This window comes from Bos mutus, chromosome 11 (genome assembly GCF_027580195.1).
Source record: "Bos mutus isolate GX-2022 chromosome 11, NWIPB_WYAK_1.1, whole genome shotgun sequence".
NCBI classification, from domain to species: Eukaryota; Metazoa; Chordata; class Mammalia; order Artiodactyla; family Bovidae; genus Bos; species Bos mutus.
Genome location: NC_091627.1, coordinates 62,372,816 through 62,384,932, shown reverse-complemented (window position 1 = coordinate 62,384,932; position 12,117 = coordinate 62,372,816). Strand labels below are relative to the sequence as shown.

At 54.0% G+C, this 12,117-nt stretch overlaps 1 protein-coding gene across 1 annotated transcript in view; it reads right to left on the bottom strand.

Annotated features, from left to right (window-relative positions):
• Nucleotides 1–2,614: 2,614 nt before the first annotated feature.
• Nucleotides 2,615–12,117, bottom strand: part of SH3RF3 (SH3 domain containing ring finger 3) — a 161,638-nt gene continuing 152,135 nt past the window's right edge. The window contains 2 exon segments of the mRNA XM_070379514.1: nucleotides 2,615–3,923; nucleotides 11,010–11,338. Of these exon segments, the coding sequence (XP_070235615.1) occupies nucleotides 3,755–3,923; nucleotides 11,010–11,338 (498 nt within the window). The 3' untranslated portion in view covers nucleotides 2,615–3,754.

Genomic DNA, 12,117 nt, shown 5'->3' with positions numbered 1-12,117 from the left:
TGAGATTGGAATGAAAACTGACCTTTCCAGTCCTGCTGAGTTTTCCAAATTTGCTGGTATATTCAGTGTAGCACTTTCACAGCATCATCTTTTGGGATTTGAAATAGCTCAACTGGAATTTCATCACCTCCACTGGCTTTGTTCGTAGTGATGCTTCCTAAGGCCCACTTGACTTCACATTCCAGGATGTCTGGCATCATGATTATCTGGGTCATGAAGATCTTTTTTGTACAGTTCTTCTGTGTATTCTTGCCACCTCTTAATATCTTCTGCTTCTGTTAGGTCCATATCGTTTCTGTCCTTTATTGTGCCCATCTTTGCATGAAATGTTCCCTTGGTATCTCTAGTTTTCTTGAAGAGAGCTCTAGTCTTTCCCATTCTATTGTTTTTCTCTATTTCTTTGCATTGATCACTGAGGAAGGCTTTCTTCTCTCTCCTTGCTATTCTTTGGAACTCTGCATTCAGATGGGTATATCTTTTTCTCTTTTGCCTTTAGCTTCTCTTCTCAGCTATCTGTAAGTCCTCCTCAGACAACCATTTTGCCTTTTTGCATTTCTTTTTCTTGGGGATGGTCTTGATTACTGTCTCCTGTACAATGTCACAAGCCAGGTTTCAACAGTACAGGAACCTTGAACTTATAGATGTTCAAGCTGGATTTAGAAAAGGCTGAGTAACCAGAGATCAAATTGCCAACATCCACTGGATCATCGAAAAAGCAAGAGACTTCCAGAAAAACATCTACTTCTGCTTTATTGACTATGCCAAAGCCTTTGATGGTGTAGATCACAACAAACTGTGGAAAATTCTTCAAGAGATGAGAATACCAGACCACCTTACCTGCCTCCTGAGAAATCTGTATGCAGATCAAGAAGCAACAATTACAACTGCACATGAAACAAACTGGTTCCAAATTGGGAAAGGAGTACATCAAGGCTGTATGTTGTCACTCTGCTTATTTAACTTATATGCAGAGTACATCATGCAAAATGCGGGGCTCGATGAAGCACAAACTGGAATCAAGGTTGCCAGGAGATATATCAATAACCTCAGGTAGGCAGATGATACCAGCTTTATGGCAGAAAGTAAACAACCTCTTGATTAAAGTGAAAGAGGAGAGTGAAAAAGTTTGCTTAAAACTCAACATTCAGAAAACTAAGATCATGGCATCTGGTTCCATCACTTCATGGCAAATAGATGGGGAAACAATGGAAACAGTGACAGACTTTATTTTGGGGGCTCCAAAATCACTGCAGATGGTGACTACAGCCATGAAATTAAAAGACAGTTGCTCTTTGGAAGAAAAGCTATGACCAAACTAGACAGCATATTACAAAGCAGAGACATTACTTTGTCAACAAAGGTCCATCTAGTCAAAGCTATGGTTTTTCCAGTAGTCATGTATGGATGTGAGAGTTGGTCTATAAAGAAAGCTGAGGGCCGAAGGACTGATAACTTTTGAACTGTGGTGTTGGAGAAGACTCTTGAGTCTTGAGAATCCCTTGGACTGCAAGGAGATCCAACCAGTCCATCCTAAAGGAAATCAATCCTGAATATTCATTGGAAGGAGTGATGCTGAAGCTGAAACTCCAATACTTTGACCACCTTATTGGAAGAACTGACACATTGGAAAAGACCCTGATGCTGGGAAAGATTGAAGGCAGGAGGAAAAGGGGACGACAGAGGATAAGATGGTTGGATGGCATCACCAACTTGATGGACATGAGTTTGAGTAAGCTCCAGGGGTTGGTGAAGGACAGGGAAGCCTGGTGTGCTGTAGTCCATGGGGTCGCAAAGAGTTGGACACAACTGAGCGACTGAACTGAACTGAACTCCATTGCCCATCTGGCCAAGTGTCTTTGGTCCGGTTTCCTGGAGAGGTGTGTGGAGGCTTCATCATGGCAGTGCAGCCCTCCCCTCCCCTCCCCACCCCCAAGTTCACTCCATTCCTATAGAAGAGAGAAATAGCTCTTGGGGCTAAGCTCCGTTCCACCTCCAGTGATGTGAAAGTCAGAGGTTCTGGGCAGTAGTCCAGGCCAAGAGAGCAGCTCCTGGGCCATGGGCAGTCCTCCACCTGCTACTGGTTACAAGCCCCCTTTTGGAAACTGGCAGCCTCTTGACACCCCTCTTGCTGGTGGATGTCAGGCACCCTGCACCTGGTGATCCAGGACAGGTCTCCTTAGCCAAGACGCCTGAGGCAGGGCCCTAAGTGTGCTCATCTGGAGGCTGATTCCAGGCGCCCTTAGTCCACAGGACCTGCATGACTCCTGGCATGAAGGCTTCCCACAAGCAAGGGAGGGGCATCACCTATAGAAAGCCATTCTGCCCTTCCAGGCAGGCAAGACCCTGCAGGGCACCTAGAGATGCCCACGCCCACCCAGGCTCAGCTCTGCTGGCCCAGCAGTGGACTCCTCCCTGTGCCGGGTGTGACTGTCTGGTACCCCCATACCCTCAGCGCCATACCACCCTACCACACAGACGGGTTCCCCACTCTGAGGCTCTTGGCGGTGGCAGGGCTGTGCGCCCACAGGCAGTGGAGGGGATGTGGGGTCTTCTAGCAGCTTAGCTCCCACCCAGCCCGGCCCCACCTGACTGCTCCCCCAACCAGAAACCAGACTTCTCCACGTTCAGTTTTATTTAAAGACTCAGAATCACAGGCATCGTGGTTTGTCATCAGTTCGTTCCTCCAAAATCACACACATCTGTGTCTAACAGAAACAACGTGTGTGTGTGTGTGTGTGTGTGTGTGTGTGTGTGTGCAAAGTGCCAAGCATTTCCCAGCCAGAGCCTGCATTCAACCCATGGCTGCCACCCCTGACTCTGCTCCTATGGCCCTTTGGTGGCCCTGGTTAGCCCCATGTCTCTGGTCTCGAGACCAAGGTTTGCACTGAGAACAGAGTAGTTATCCATTTAAAGGAAACTTGGTGAAACCTCCACAAGGTGGCAAATCTGAACTGTGGTGACCACCGCACGTTTCGACAGTGAAAACCTTAGGTGTGGTCTCCTCTCTACAGTGACAGGAGGGCCTCTCGGCCTGGGGTCCCCCCTCCTGTTCCTTCATTGCCAGCCCTGTCAGAACATCTCCAGATGCAGCAGGGCCACTGGAAGGGCTAAAGAGACAGGCTTTTCCTAACTCCCGCCAACGCTGAGGCCCCTCTAGCCCTAGGAGGACCGAGGCTGTGAACATCAGGCTCCCCAGGCTCACAGGGTGCCTGCAGAAGTTCTGCCCATTTGCTGTCTCCCCAGAGATCTTTTCAACCAAGTCCTACTAGTTTTACAAAAAGGCAGCACCAGATGTATGAAAAATAGGCAGTGTACGACCTGTTAGAGATTTATAAAGTCTAACAGCTTTGCAGTAAAAAGGTGTAAGAAAGAAGAACGAGAGCAGGACCGTGGTAGCAAGGCGAGAAGCACTGTGTACACCTCGCCCACGGGAGCCGAGCGCTGCCTCAGGGACCTGGCCGATAATGACCTGGGCCAGGGCACCATGCTAAGGGTCCCGGTGGTGGTGCCTGAGGTATAGATGGGGTGAGGGGCAATCCAGACCCAAGTGAAGCCCGGAGCCGCCTTGAGAACGCTCTCCAAATGTGCTGGGCCCGTGCTCCCTGTCAGCCCCATAAGTAGAGGGCAAGAAGGGTCCTGGGAGCAAACCACCCCACAGTGTGTGGGTCCTGCCGCCTGCCTGGAAGGACTGGGGCCTCTGGTGGCTGTTCCCCTGGGGTCCCTGCACCTCTGTCCCTGGGGGGCAGGCACGGCCTCAGAAGCTTTCCACGAAGCTGCCGGGGAAGAGGCCGGTGCGGCCGTTCCTCTGCAGGGTCCCCTTGTACCAGCCGTCTTCACGTTTCTTGTGCACGAAGACCACATCCCCCTCCTTCAGCTCGATCTCTGCCTCGCTCTGGGGTGGGTATGAGACCACCACGCGGTACCTGGGGAAACAGACACCGGGGTGAGAGAGCAGCCCACCGTCTCCAGGGTTCCAGGGCCTCCCACCCCTGTTTTCGGACTAACATGCCATAAAATCCACCTGGGTCTCCGCTGTGGGAGCTTCTGCCTGCTGAATGCCTGGGCTCTGATCAGGAACAGACACACAGGCCTCAGCAGGTGGCCCCCCTCCCCACCGAGGGCTCCCCAGATCTGAGACAGCCATGCCTGGCCAAGGGCACAGGGTGGGTCTATACTCCACACCTGCCTGGAAAGCCTCAAGGAGGCGGCTCTGAGGACCAGCCTTCTAAAGCACCCCCAGGAGAGGGCAGATGGCTGTGACCCGGCCTCCCTGCCATCCAGCCCAGCAGAGCTGCTGGTCCACACCCCTCCAGCTGGGGGCCACACAGGCATCCCACTGGTGTCACACTGGCCCTATGCCCACTGCCCTTCTGGGGGTAATGACCAGGCAGGGAGCTGAGGACTCTGTGCACACCCCAGTCTGGGTGATCTGGTGGCCAGCACAGCACCTGTTCTCACTGGCTGCAAACTGCAGACACCACGGGCTGGGTATGTGGGGTCAGTGAAGTCTCCGCGATGGACCTGCCAAGCGCTGGGCCTCGCCATGCTCCTCATCTCTCCCCACCCACCCCCATCCCAGCCCACCATCCACACCACCCTCCTGGGCTAGAACCACATGGCTCAAACGAGAAGCACGCTGGGAAGAGGACCTGTGCTTCCATCTGTCCCCACTCCCTCCAGACTCAACTCAGCCCCATGGCTCCACCTCCCAGCTCAGCTCCGCCCACTGGTCTGGCCCACAGGTGACCCGGACAGGGACCTCCTGCTCCCGGGCTCAGTCTGGCCCACACCCCTGTCGTGGGCAGCGGCAGAGAAGGAGGCTGGGCTGGGGAGAGCCATTCTCAGCCAGGGCACTCTCTGTTCTCCCAGCCCTGCGAGTCCCACAAACCACCAGGTGTCCTCCCTGGGCCAGAGGTGCAGACTGTGACACTCTTTCTCTCCAGTTACCCCCTGCCCCCATGCTCTCAGAGCTCTGGGCCCTCCCTCCCCTCTCTCTGAGGAGGGCTGCCCACCCCCTCCCCCCTTCCTGGCTGGGGAAGGGGAGAGATTCCTGACCGTACCCTGGGCCCTGCCTCCCCATCAGCCACAGCCACACCAAGGGCCCCTGAAGGAGTCTGGCAGCTGGGGGTCCCCAGGGTCCTCAAGGGGTTTTGTCCACAGAGCCTCTGACTTGGTATTTCCTGGACCTGGAGGAATCAGGATGTAATAAAGCAAGAGGTCCCAGGTCAGCTCTTCTAGAAGTGAGGCCCACAGACTGGGCACCCTGGGCCCACTGGATGAGATTCTGGGGGGAGTGGACCAGGGAACAAGTTTCCTCAGGATCTGCCCGCAGACGTCTAAGGACCAGGATGCCGAATGAAAACATTAAGGCCGACTTCATCCTCCTTCAACCAGCTGCACACAGCCTGGGGGCCGGCCTGTCTGGCTGGAGTTGGTGCGGGGCTTGGGGAAGACGCTCAGGCAGAGAAAACCCTGTTCCCAGCCTGCTCCAGGGGGTGGAAGCAGGGGCAGAGAGAAAAGGAGTCTCTGGGCTGGCTGGGCTGGTGAGCAGGCCCTGGTGCTGAGAGAGCGGGCTGGCCTAGCTCCCCAGGTGCCTGCAGTGTGCAGGCTGGGACCAGTTTCCACCTTGGTCCCCTTCAGGGTGAGGAAAGGGTGACAGCTCCTCCCAACCTGGCATATCTGTGAGCAGCTGCCTGCCAGCCACTCCCTGGAGGAGGACGGGTGGCTGCTGGGACACAGCAGCACCTGTGAGGTCAGCCAACACCATGCAGATAGCATCTCCCACCCCTAGCACCCAGGCTGTGTGACCATCAGGACCGCTGCCTCCCCCATGGCTTCCAGCTACCACTGCCTTCTCTGCAGACACCTGCCACTCCCTTCCAACCCCCCAAGGAAAGAACAATGGTGAGTTCATTTCTCACAAGTTTTAGCTTTTGCCTCAACTGCCAGATGTGAAACAAGCAACTTTAAAAATGTAATTAAAAATTTGGTGCTTCTGAGCAATCCTGTGATTTAAAGAGCCCGGATGGATGACGTGGACCAAGTGTCTATGAGACAAGCATTTGGGATTCCATCCAGATCCTTCCAAGACGCTGAAGGGCCAAGAGAACGGGCAGGGCAGCAGCTCGCGGCACAGTCCTGGTGTCGTGCGTCAGACACACACAGCAAGCCTGCAGACTGGGCTCAGGAACCACTTGACTGCTGCAGGCGCCACTGCCTGGCATGTGGGGTGGGGGGCATCCTCTGTGTCACATCAGGGGCCCTGGTGAGGACAAGGGGTCCCAGGTAGGGACTGAGGTCATCACAGCGGTGTCCTGCCGGACCTTGGAGATGCAAGAATATACGCTGGACACCACACTTGAAGGTCTACATGGGCCTGGGGTCCCTGCAGCGTCTGACAGATTCCCACAGACAGCACGTAACAATGTGCACATCTGGCAGTTCTGAAAGCCTGATGTTTGTCACAACCTCACGTGGACACAGTTGAGGGTCTCGGGGAGACTGTGTCCCCTCCCCTTTTCCTGCCTCTAGAAGCTGCCAGCGTTCCCGAGAAGCATTCCTGTTCTTCCTCCGACTCAAAGCCAGCAAGGCCAGCTGAACTCCTTGTCTGCCTGCGAGGACTCCTGTGGTCACACGGGCACGCCTGGGTCTAGATGACCTCTCCACTTTAGGGTCAGCTGCTTGGTCCATCTGCCATCCTATCCTTGGTGTGGGGATTAGGGCAGAGATGTCTTTGGGAGCCATTATTCCACTATCATGACCCACAAGAGATCAAAGCAAGAAACTTCTAAATCCCAACAGAGCTCAACAGCTGACAGGCCAGCGGGAGGTGAGGACATACCATCTATGCATGTGAACATGAAGGACTGTCAATCAAAGGGGGGAGACCACCACCCCCACCATGATCTCACTCACTGTCATGTACGTGATGTCACACGACACTGTCACACACGTCATCTTTTGTGTTGTTATGGTTGTCCTTGCCCTTGCTGTTCACTGGGAGGAGAAGAGGGCAACAGAGGATGAGACAGTTGGATGACATCACTGACTCAGTGGACAAGAGTTTGAGCAAACACTGGAGATAGAGAAGGACAGAGGAGCGTGGCTTGCTGCAGTCCACGGGGTTGCAAAGAGTTGGACATGACTTAGTAACTGAACAACAAATTTGTTGGTCCTTTCCTGGGTACTAATTCTGCTGCTTTGCAAATATAATAACCCCCAGGCACCGTCATCCTCTTGTTGTGTGTGGGGACTGGGACTCAAACAGCAAAGGCACTCATTTGGGTGACATGGCTGTTAAGCAGCGGACCGTGGTGCACAGGGGCAGGATGGGGAGGGAGTGCAGGCAGGAGCTCAGCCGACCCCAGCAGAACAGCCGGACAAGAGCTTTCCTGATCCCAAGCAATGTCCAGAAACGCAACTCCCTGTGCACTGCCCAGAGGCTGGGGTGCTGCAGACCACCCAAAGCTAGGTTCCTGGAAGGGCAGTACCCTGGTTCCTAAGGCCTCCTCCTGAGAGCCTGGCCAGCCTGGGAGGTGCTCCCCATGGTTCCTCCACACACACCTGGGCAGTCTCCCTCGATAGCACCCTCAACCTAAAGGTCCTTCCTCTGAGATCACTGTCAGAAACAGCTTGCACACAGGCGGCAACAGACAGGCCAGCGGCAGCACCCCTCATCCACACATTGGGAGTGTGGCCTGAGGCCAGGTGAGCTGCCCCAGCCTGAAGGTGACGTTGCTGTCATCACGTCCTTGGCTCCAGCCTGTTGGGGGCCATGACGTGGCGTCCTGAGGGCTGCGCAGGGCTGTGTGGGGCGAGGGCCGTGCTAGGCAGTGCTGGTCACTAACGAGCTGTGCAGGGTGCTGGGCAGGAGGGTGTCCAGGGCCCCAGGGATGACATGCAGATTAGCTGGGACTGTGGGCAAATGGGAGGAATTCCCTGAATTTTCTAGTTACTCAGAGACTCCCGAGATTTTTTACAGCAGGGTCTTTTAAGCCCCGTGTAGAGTCTGGAGGTTGAGAGAGCTGAGAAGAAAACAACTCGGAGGAGATGTGAGGGCAGCTTCAGCACCTGCAGGGCCTGTCACCCTGACTGGAGATGCTCCAGGAGCCCAGCCGTGGGCCTTGGAGAAGGGCCAAATCCCTGCAGAGACCATAGCAGCTGGGCTGGTCTCATGTAAGAAGGAAGGCTCTGATGTGGGAGAGCGGCCCCAAGGTGGAGGGAAGTGGAAGAAAGGCAGGTGTGTGGTGTGTGAGATTGAGTGTGGCATGTGTGTGTGTGTGGTGTCTGTATTGTGTCTGATGTACATGGTGTGTGTGTGGTGTCTGTATTGTGTCTCGTGTACATGGTGTGTGTGGTGTCTGTATTGTGTCTGACGTACATGGTGTGTGTGGTGTCTGTATTGTGTCTGACGTACATGGTGTGTGTGGTGTCTGTATTGTGTCTGATGTACATGGTGTGTGTGTGGTGTCTGTATTGTGTCTGATGTACATGGTGTATGTGTGGTGTCTGTATTGTGTCTCATGTACATGGTGTGTGTGTGTGGTGTCTGTATTGTGTCTCGTGTACATGGTGTGTGTGTGTGGTGTCTGTATTGTGTCTGACGTACATGGTGTGTGTGTGGCGTCTGTATTGTGTCCGGTGTACACGGTGTGTGTGTGGCATCTGTATTGTGTCTGGTGTACATGGTGTGTGTGTGGCGTCTGTATTGTGTCTCATGTACATGGTGTGTGTGTGGCGTCTGTATTGTGTCCGGTGTACACGGAGTGTGTGTGGCCTCTGTATTGTGTCTGATGTACACGGCGTGTGTGTGGTGTCTGTATTGTGTCCGGTGTACACGGTGTGTGTGTGGCATCTGTATTGTCTGGTGTACATGGTGTGTGTGTGTGGTGTCTGTATTGTGTCTGGTGTACACGGTGTGTGTGTGGCGTCTGTATTGTGTCTGGTGTACACGGTGTGTGTGTGGCGTCTGTATTGTGTCTGGTGTACATGGTGTGTGTGTGTGGTATCTGTATTGTGTCTGGTGTACATGGTGTGTGTGTGTGGCGTCTGTATTGTGTCCGATGTACACGGTGTGTGTGTGGTGTCTGTATTGTGTCCGGTGTACACGGTGTGTGTGTGGTGTCTGTACTGTGTCTGGTGTACATGGTGTGTGTGTGGTGTCTGTATTGTGTCTGACGTACATGGTGTGTGTGGTGTCTGTATTGTGTCTGACGTACATGGTGTGTGTGTGTGGTGTATATATTGTGTCTGACGTACATGGTGTGTGTGTGTGGTGTCTGTATTGTGTCTGGTGTACATGGTGTGTGTGTATGGCGTCTGTATTGTGTCTGGTGTACATGGTGTGTGTGGTATCTGTATTGTGTCTGGTGTACATGGTGTGTGTGTGTGGTGTCTGTATTGTGTCTGGTGTACATGGTGTGTGTGGTGTCTGTATTGTGTCTGACGTACATGGTGTGTGTGTGGTGTCTGTATTGTGTCTGGTGTACATGGTGTGCATGGTGTCCGTACTGTGTCTGGTGTACATGGTGTGTGTGTGGTGTCTGTATTGTCTGGTGTACATGGTGTGTGTGTGTGGTGTCTGTACTGTGTCTGGTGTACATGGTGTGTGTGTGTGGTGTCTGTACTGTGTCTGGTGTACATGGTGTGTGTGTGTGGTGTCTGTACTGTGTCTGGTGTACATGGTGTGTGTGTGTGGTGTCTGTACTGTGTCTGACGTACATGGTGTGTGTGTGGTGTCTGTACTGTGTCTGGTGTACATGGTGTGTGTGTGTGGTGTCTGTACTGTGTCTGGTGTACATGGTGTGTGTGTGGTGTCTGTATTGTCTGGTGTACATGGTGTGTGTGTGTGGTGTCTGTATTGTGTCTGGTGTACATGGTGTGCATGGTGTCTGTACTGTGTCTGGTGTACATGGTGTGTGTGTGTGGTGTCTGTATTGTCTGGTGTACATGGTGTGTGTGTGTGGTGTCTGTATTGTGTCTGGTGTACATGGTGTGTGTGTGTGGTGTCTGAATTGTGTCTGGTGTACATGGTGTGTGTGTGGTGTCTGTATTGTGTCTGGTGTACATGGTGTGTGTGTGTGGTGTCTGTATTGTGTCTGGTGTACACGGTGTGTGTGTGGCGTCTGTATTGTGTCCGGTGTACATGGTGTGTGTGTGGCATCTGTATTGTGTTTGGTGTACATGGTGTGTGTATGGTGTCTGCATTGTGCCTGATGTACATGGTGTGTGTATGGTGTCTGCATTGTGCCTGATGTACATGGTTGTGTGGTGTACATATTGTGTCTGACGTACATGGTGTCTATGGCGTACATGGTGTGTGAGGTGTGTCTCAGGCCACATGGAAGAGCTGGCATTCGTCAGCGTGGCCGAGTGGGGGAAGGATTCTGACAGACACCAAGACTATATTCTCAGGGGACCCCCCTCCTTTTACCATTCAGGCAGCTCTCAGAGGAGGAGGTGCTCAGAAAGGAAAGTACTTCCTCCCGGCAGGCCCCTGGCCTGTCTGAAGCTCTCTAAGGACCGATAACTCAAATGGCGCTGCTCACCAAGAGGATGCTGACCTCTGGCCCTTCCACCTGATGCCTTGGTGAACTCAGTTCCCAGATCCAGAAACTCTGGGCTGAACTCTATGAAATCGCTGGCTTTGGTGAAAAACAGATGAATACGGGCCATGTCATATGGTTTAACCCTGAGCCAATCTGGGGTGAGGGGCCAGGCTTCCAGAAGAGTTGCCCGGGGTGGGATCACTCCAGGTTCCCGTGGGGCTGGGGGCGCAGCTCATCTCTTTGGGCTCTGAACACCTCAGTTCCATCAGATTTTCCTTGTAAATCCAAACTCGGATTGCAGATGGACTCAGAATGTGAGACCTGCTCCTGTTTTATCCGAGTCTCTGGGACAGTGAGGGACACCAGGCAGGTTCACTCCCCAGGAATCCCATCGTCGCTTTCCCCAGAGTGGCTCCACACCTGAGAGACCACTGCACCCGGAAGCACACAGCTCCCCATTACCTCTCTCTGGGAAGTGGCTTGGGCTCAGGGCGGACAGCGATTGTGGAGAAGGCGGCCGGTCGGGTGGGTGACGGGAAGCTCAGATCCAAGGAGCCTGCCTTCCTGTGCAGTGGCTCCATCCCCAAGGCACCCTGCATCTCGCCTTCGATGGGACAGGACCCAGCCCTGCCGTGGATGGACAGCAAGGACACTTCGGGCCCTACCGCGCCCTGGAGAGAGGCGTCCACTGCTTGCGGGTCATGGGTGGGAGAGGTGGATGGCGGAGAGCGCGACTTCCTCCTGGTGGACGCACCGGCCAGCAGCTTCAGCAGCCCACTCTTCCTGTCTTTCTAGAGACACACAAAATGAAGTTGGGTAAGTGCTTCTAGTGAGTGGTGTGGCCCTGTCAGGAGACTCTGGTCCTGGTCAAGTAAAGCTACCTAGAGGAGGACAGTGAAGATGGAAAGCTTTCCCATCTCGCTTCCTTCCTTTCCTGAGACGTGGAAGACACGCCAGCACAGACCTAGACCTGGAGGTGCCAACCTGACAACCCCCTCCTCAGGACCGCACCCCCAGACTCCCGCTCTCAGGACCGCCTCTCAGGAACCCTGACCTCAGGACCCCCATCTCAGGACCACATCCCAGCCTGGAAACACCACCAGCTGAGGGCACCATGGGTCTCCTGCAGCGGGAGCGGGTGGTTATTCCACATTAGTACCGAGTACCCCACACACCTTCAGTTGGAGGCCCTGACAGCACTGTTTGTGGTTGTACCACACGGGGAGCTGGGTTCCATGTGTGTCACATATATGTGTGCATGTATGAGTGAGGGTGTGTGGAGGAGGAAGATGTGTACACGCAGAGGTGCTTCCATGGAAATGTGCTGGCCTTGGTGTCCAGTTTTGCGGCCCTCCTGGAACTGACTGTTCTGACGTTGCATGAGGACTAGCTAGTTGGCAAGGGGTGTGGTGTGAAACAGGTGGCACTCTAAGTCTGACACAGAGCCCTTGGTCGGCAATGGCCACCACAGCGTCTGATTGGGTCATGGGGCTGGTTGGACCCCACAGTGGCCCAATGGGGACTCTTTTTTCCACCCAAGCTGTTGGGGAGTCAGTGGTGCTGAAATTGC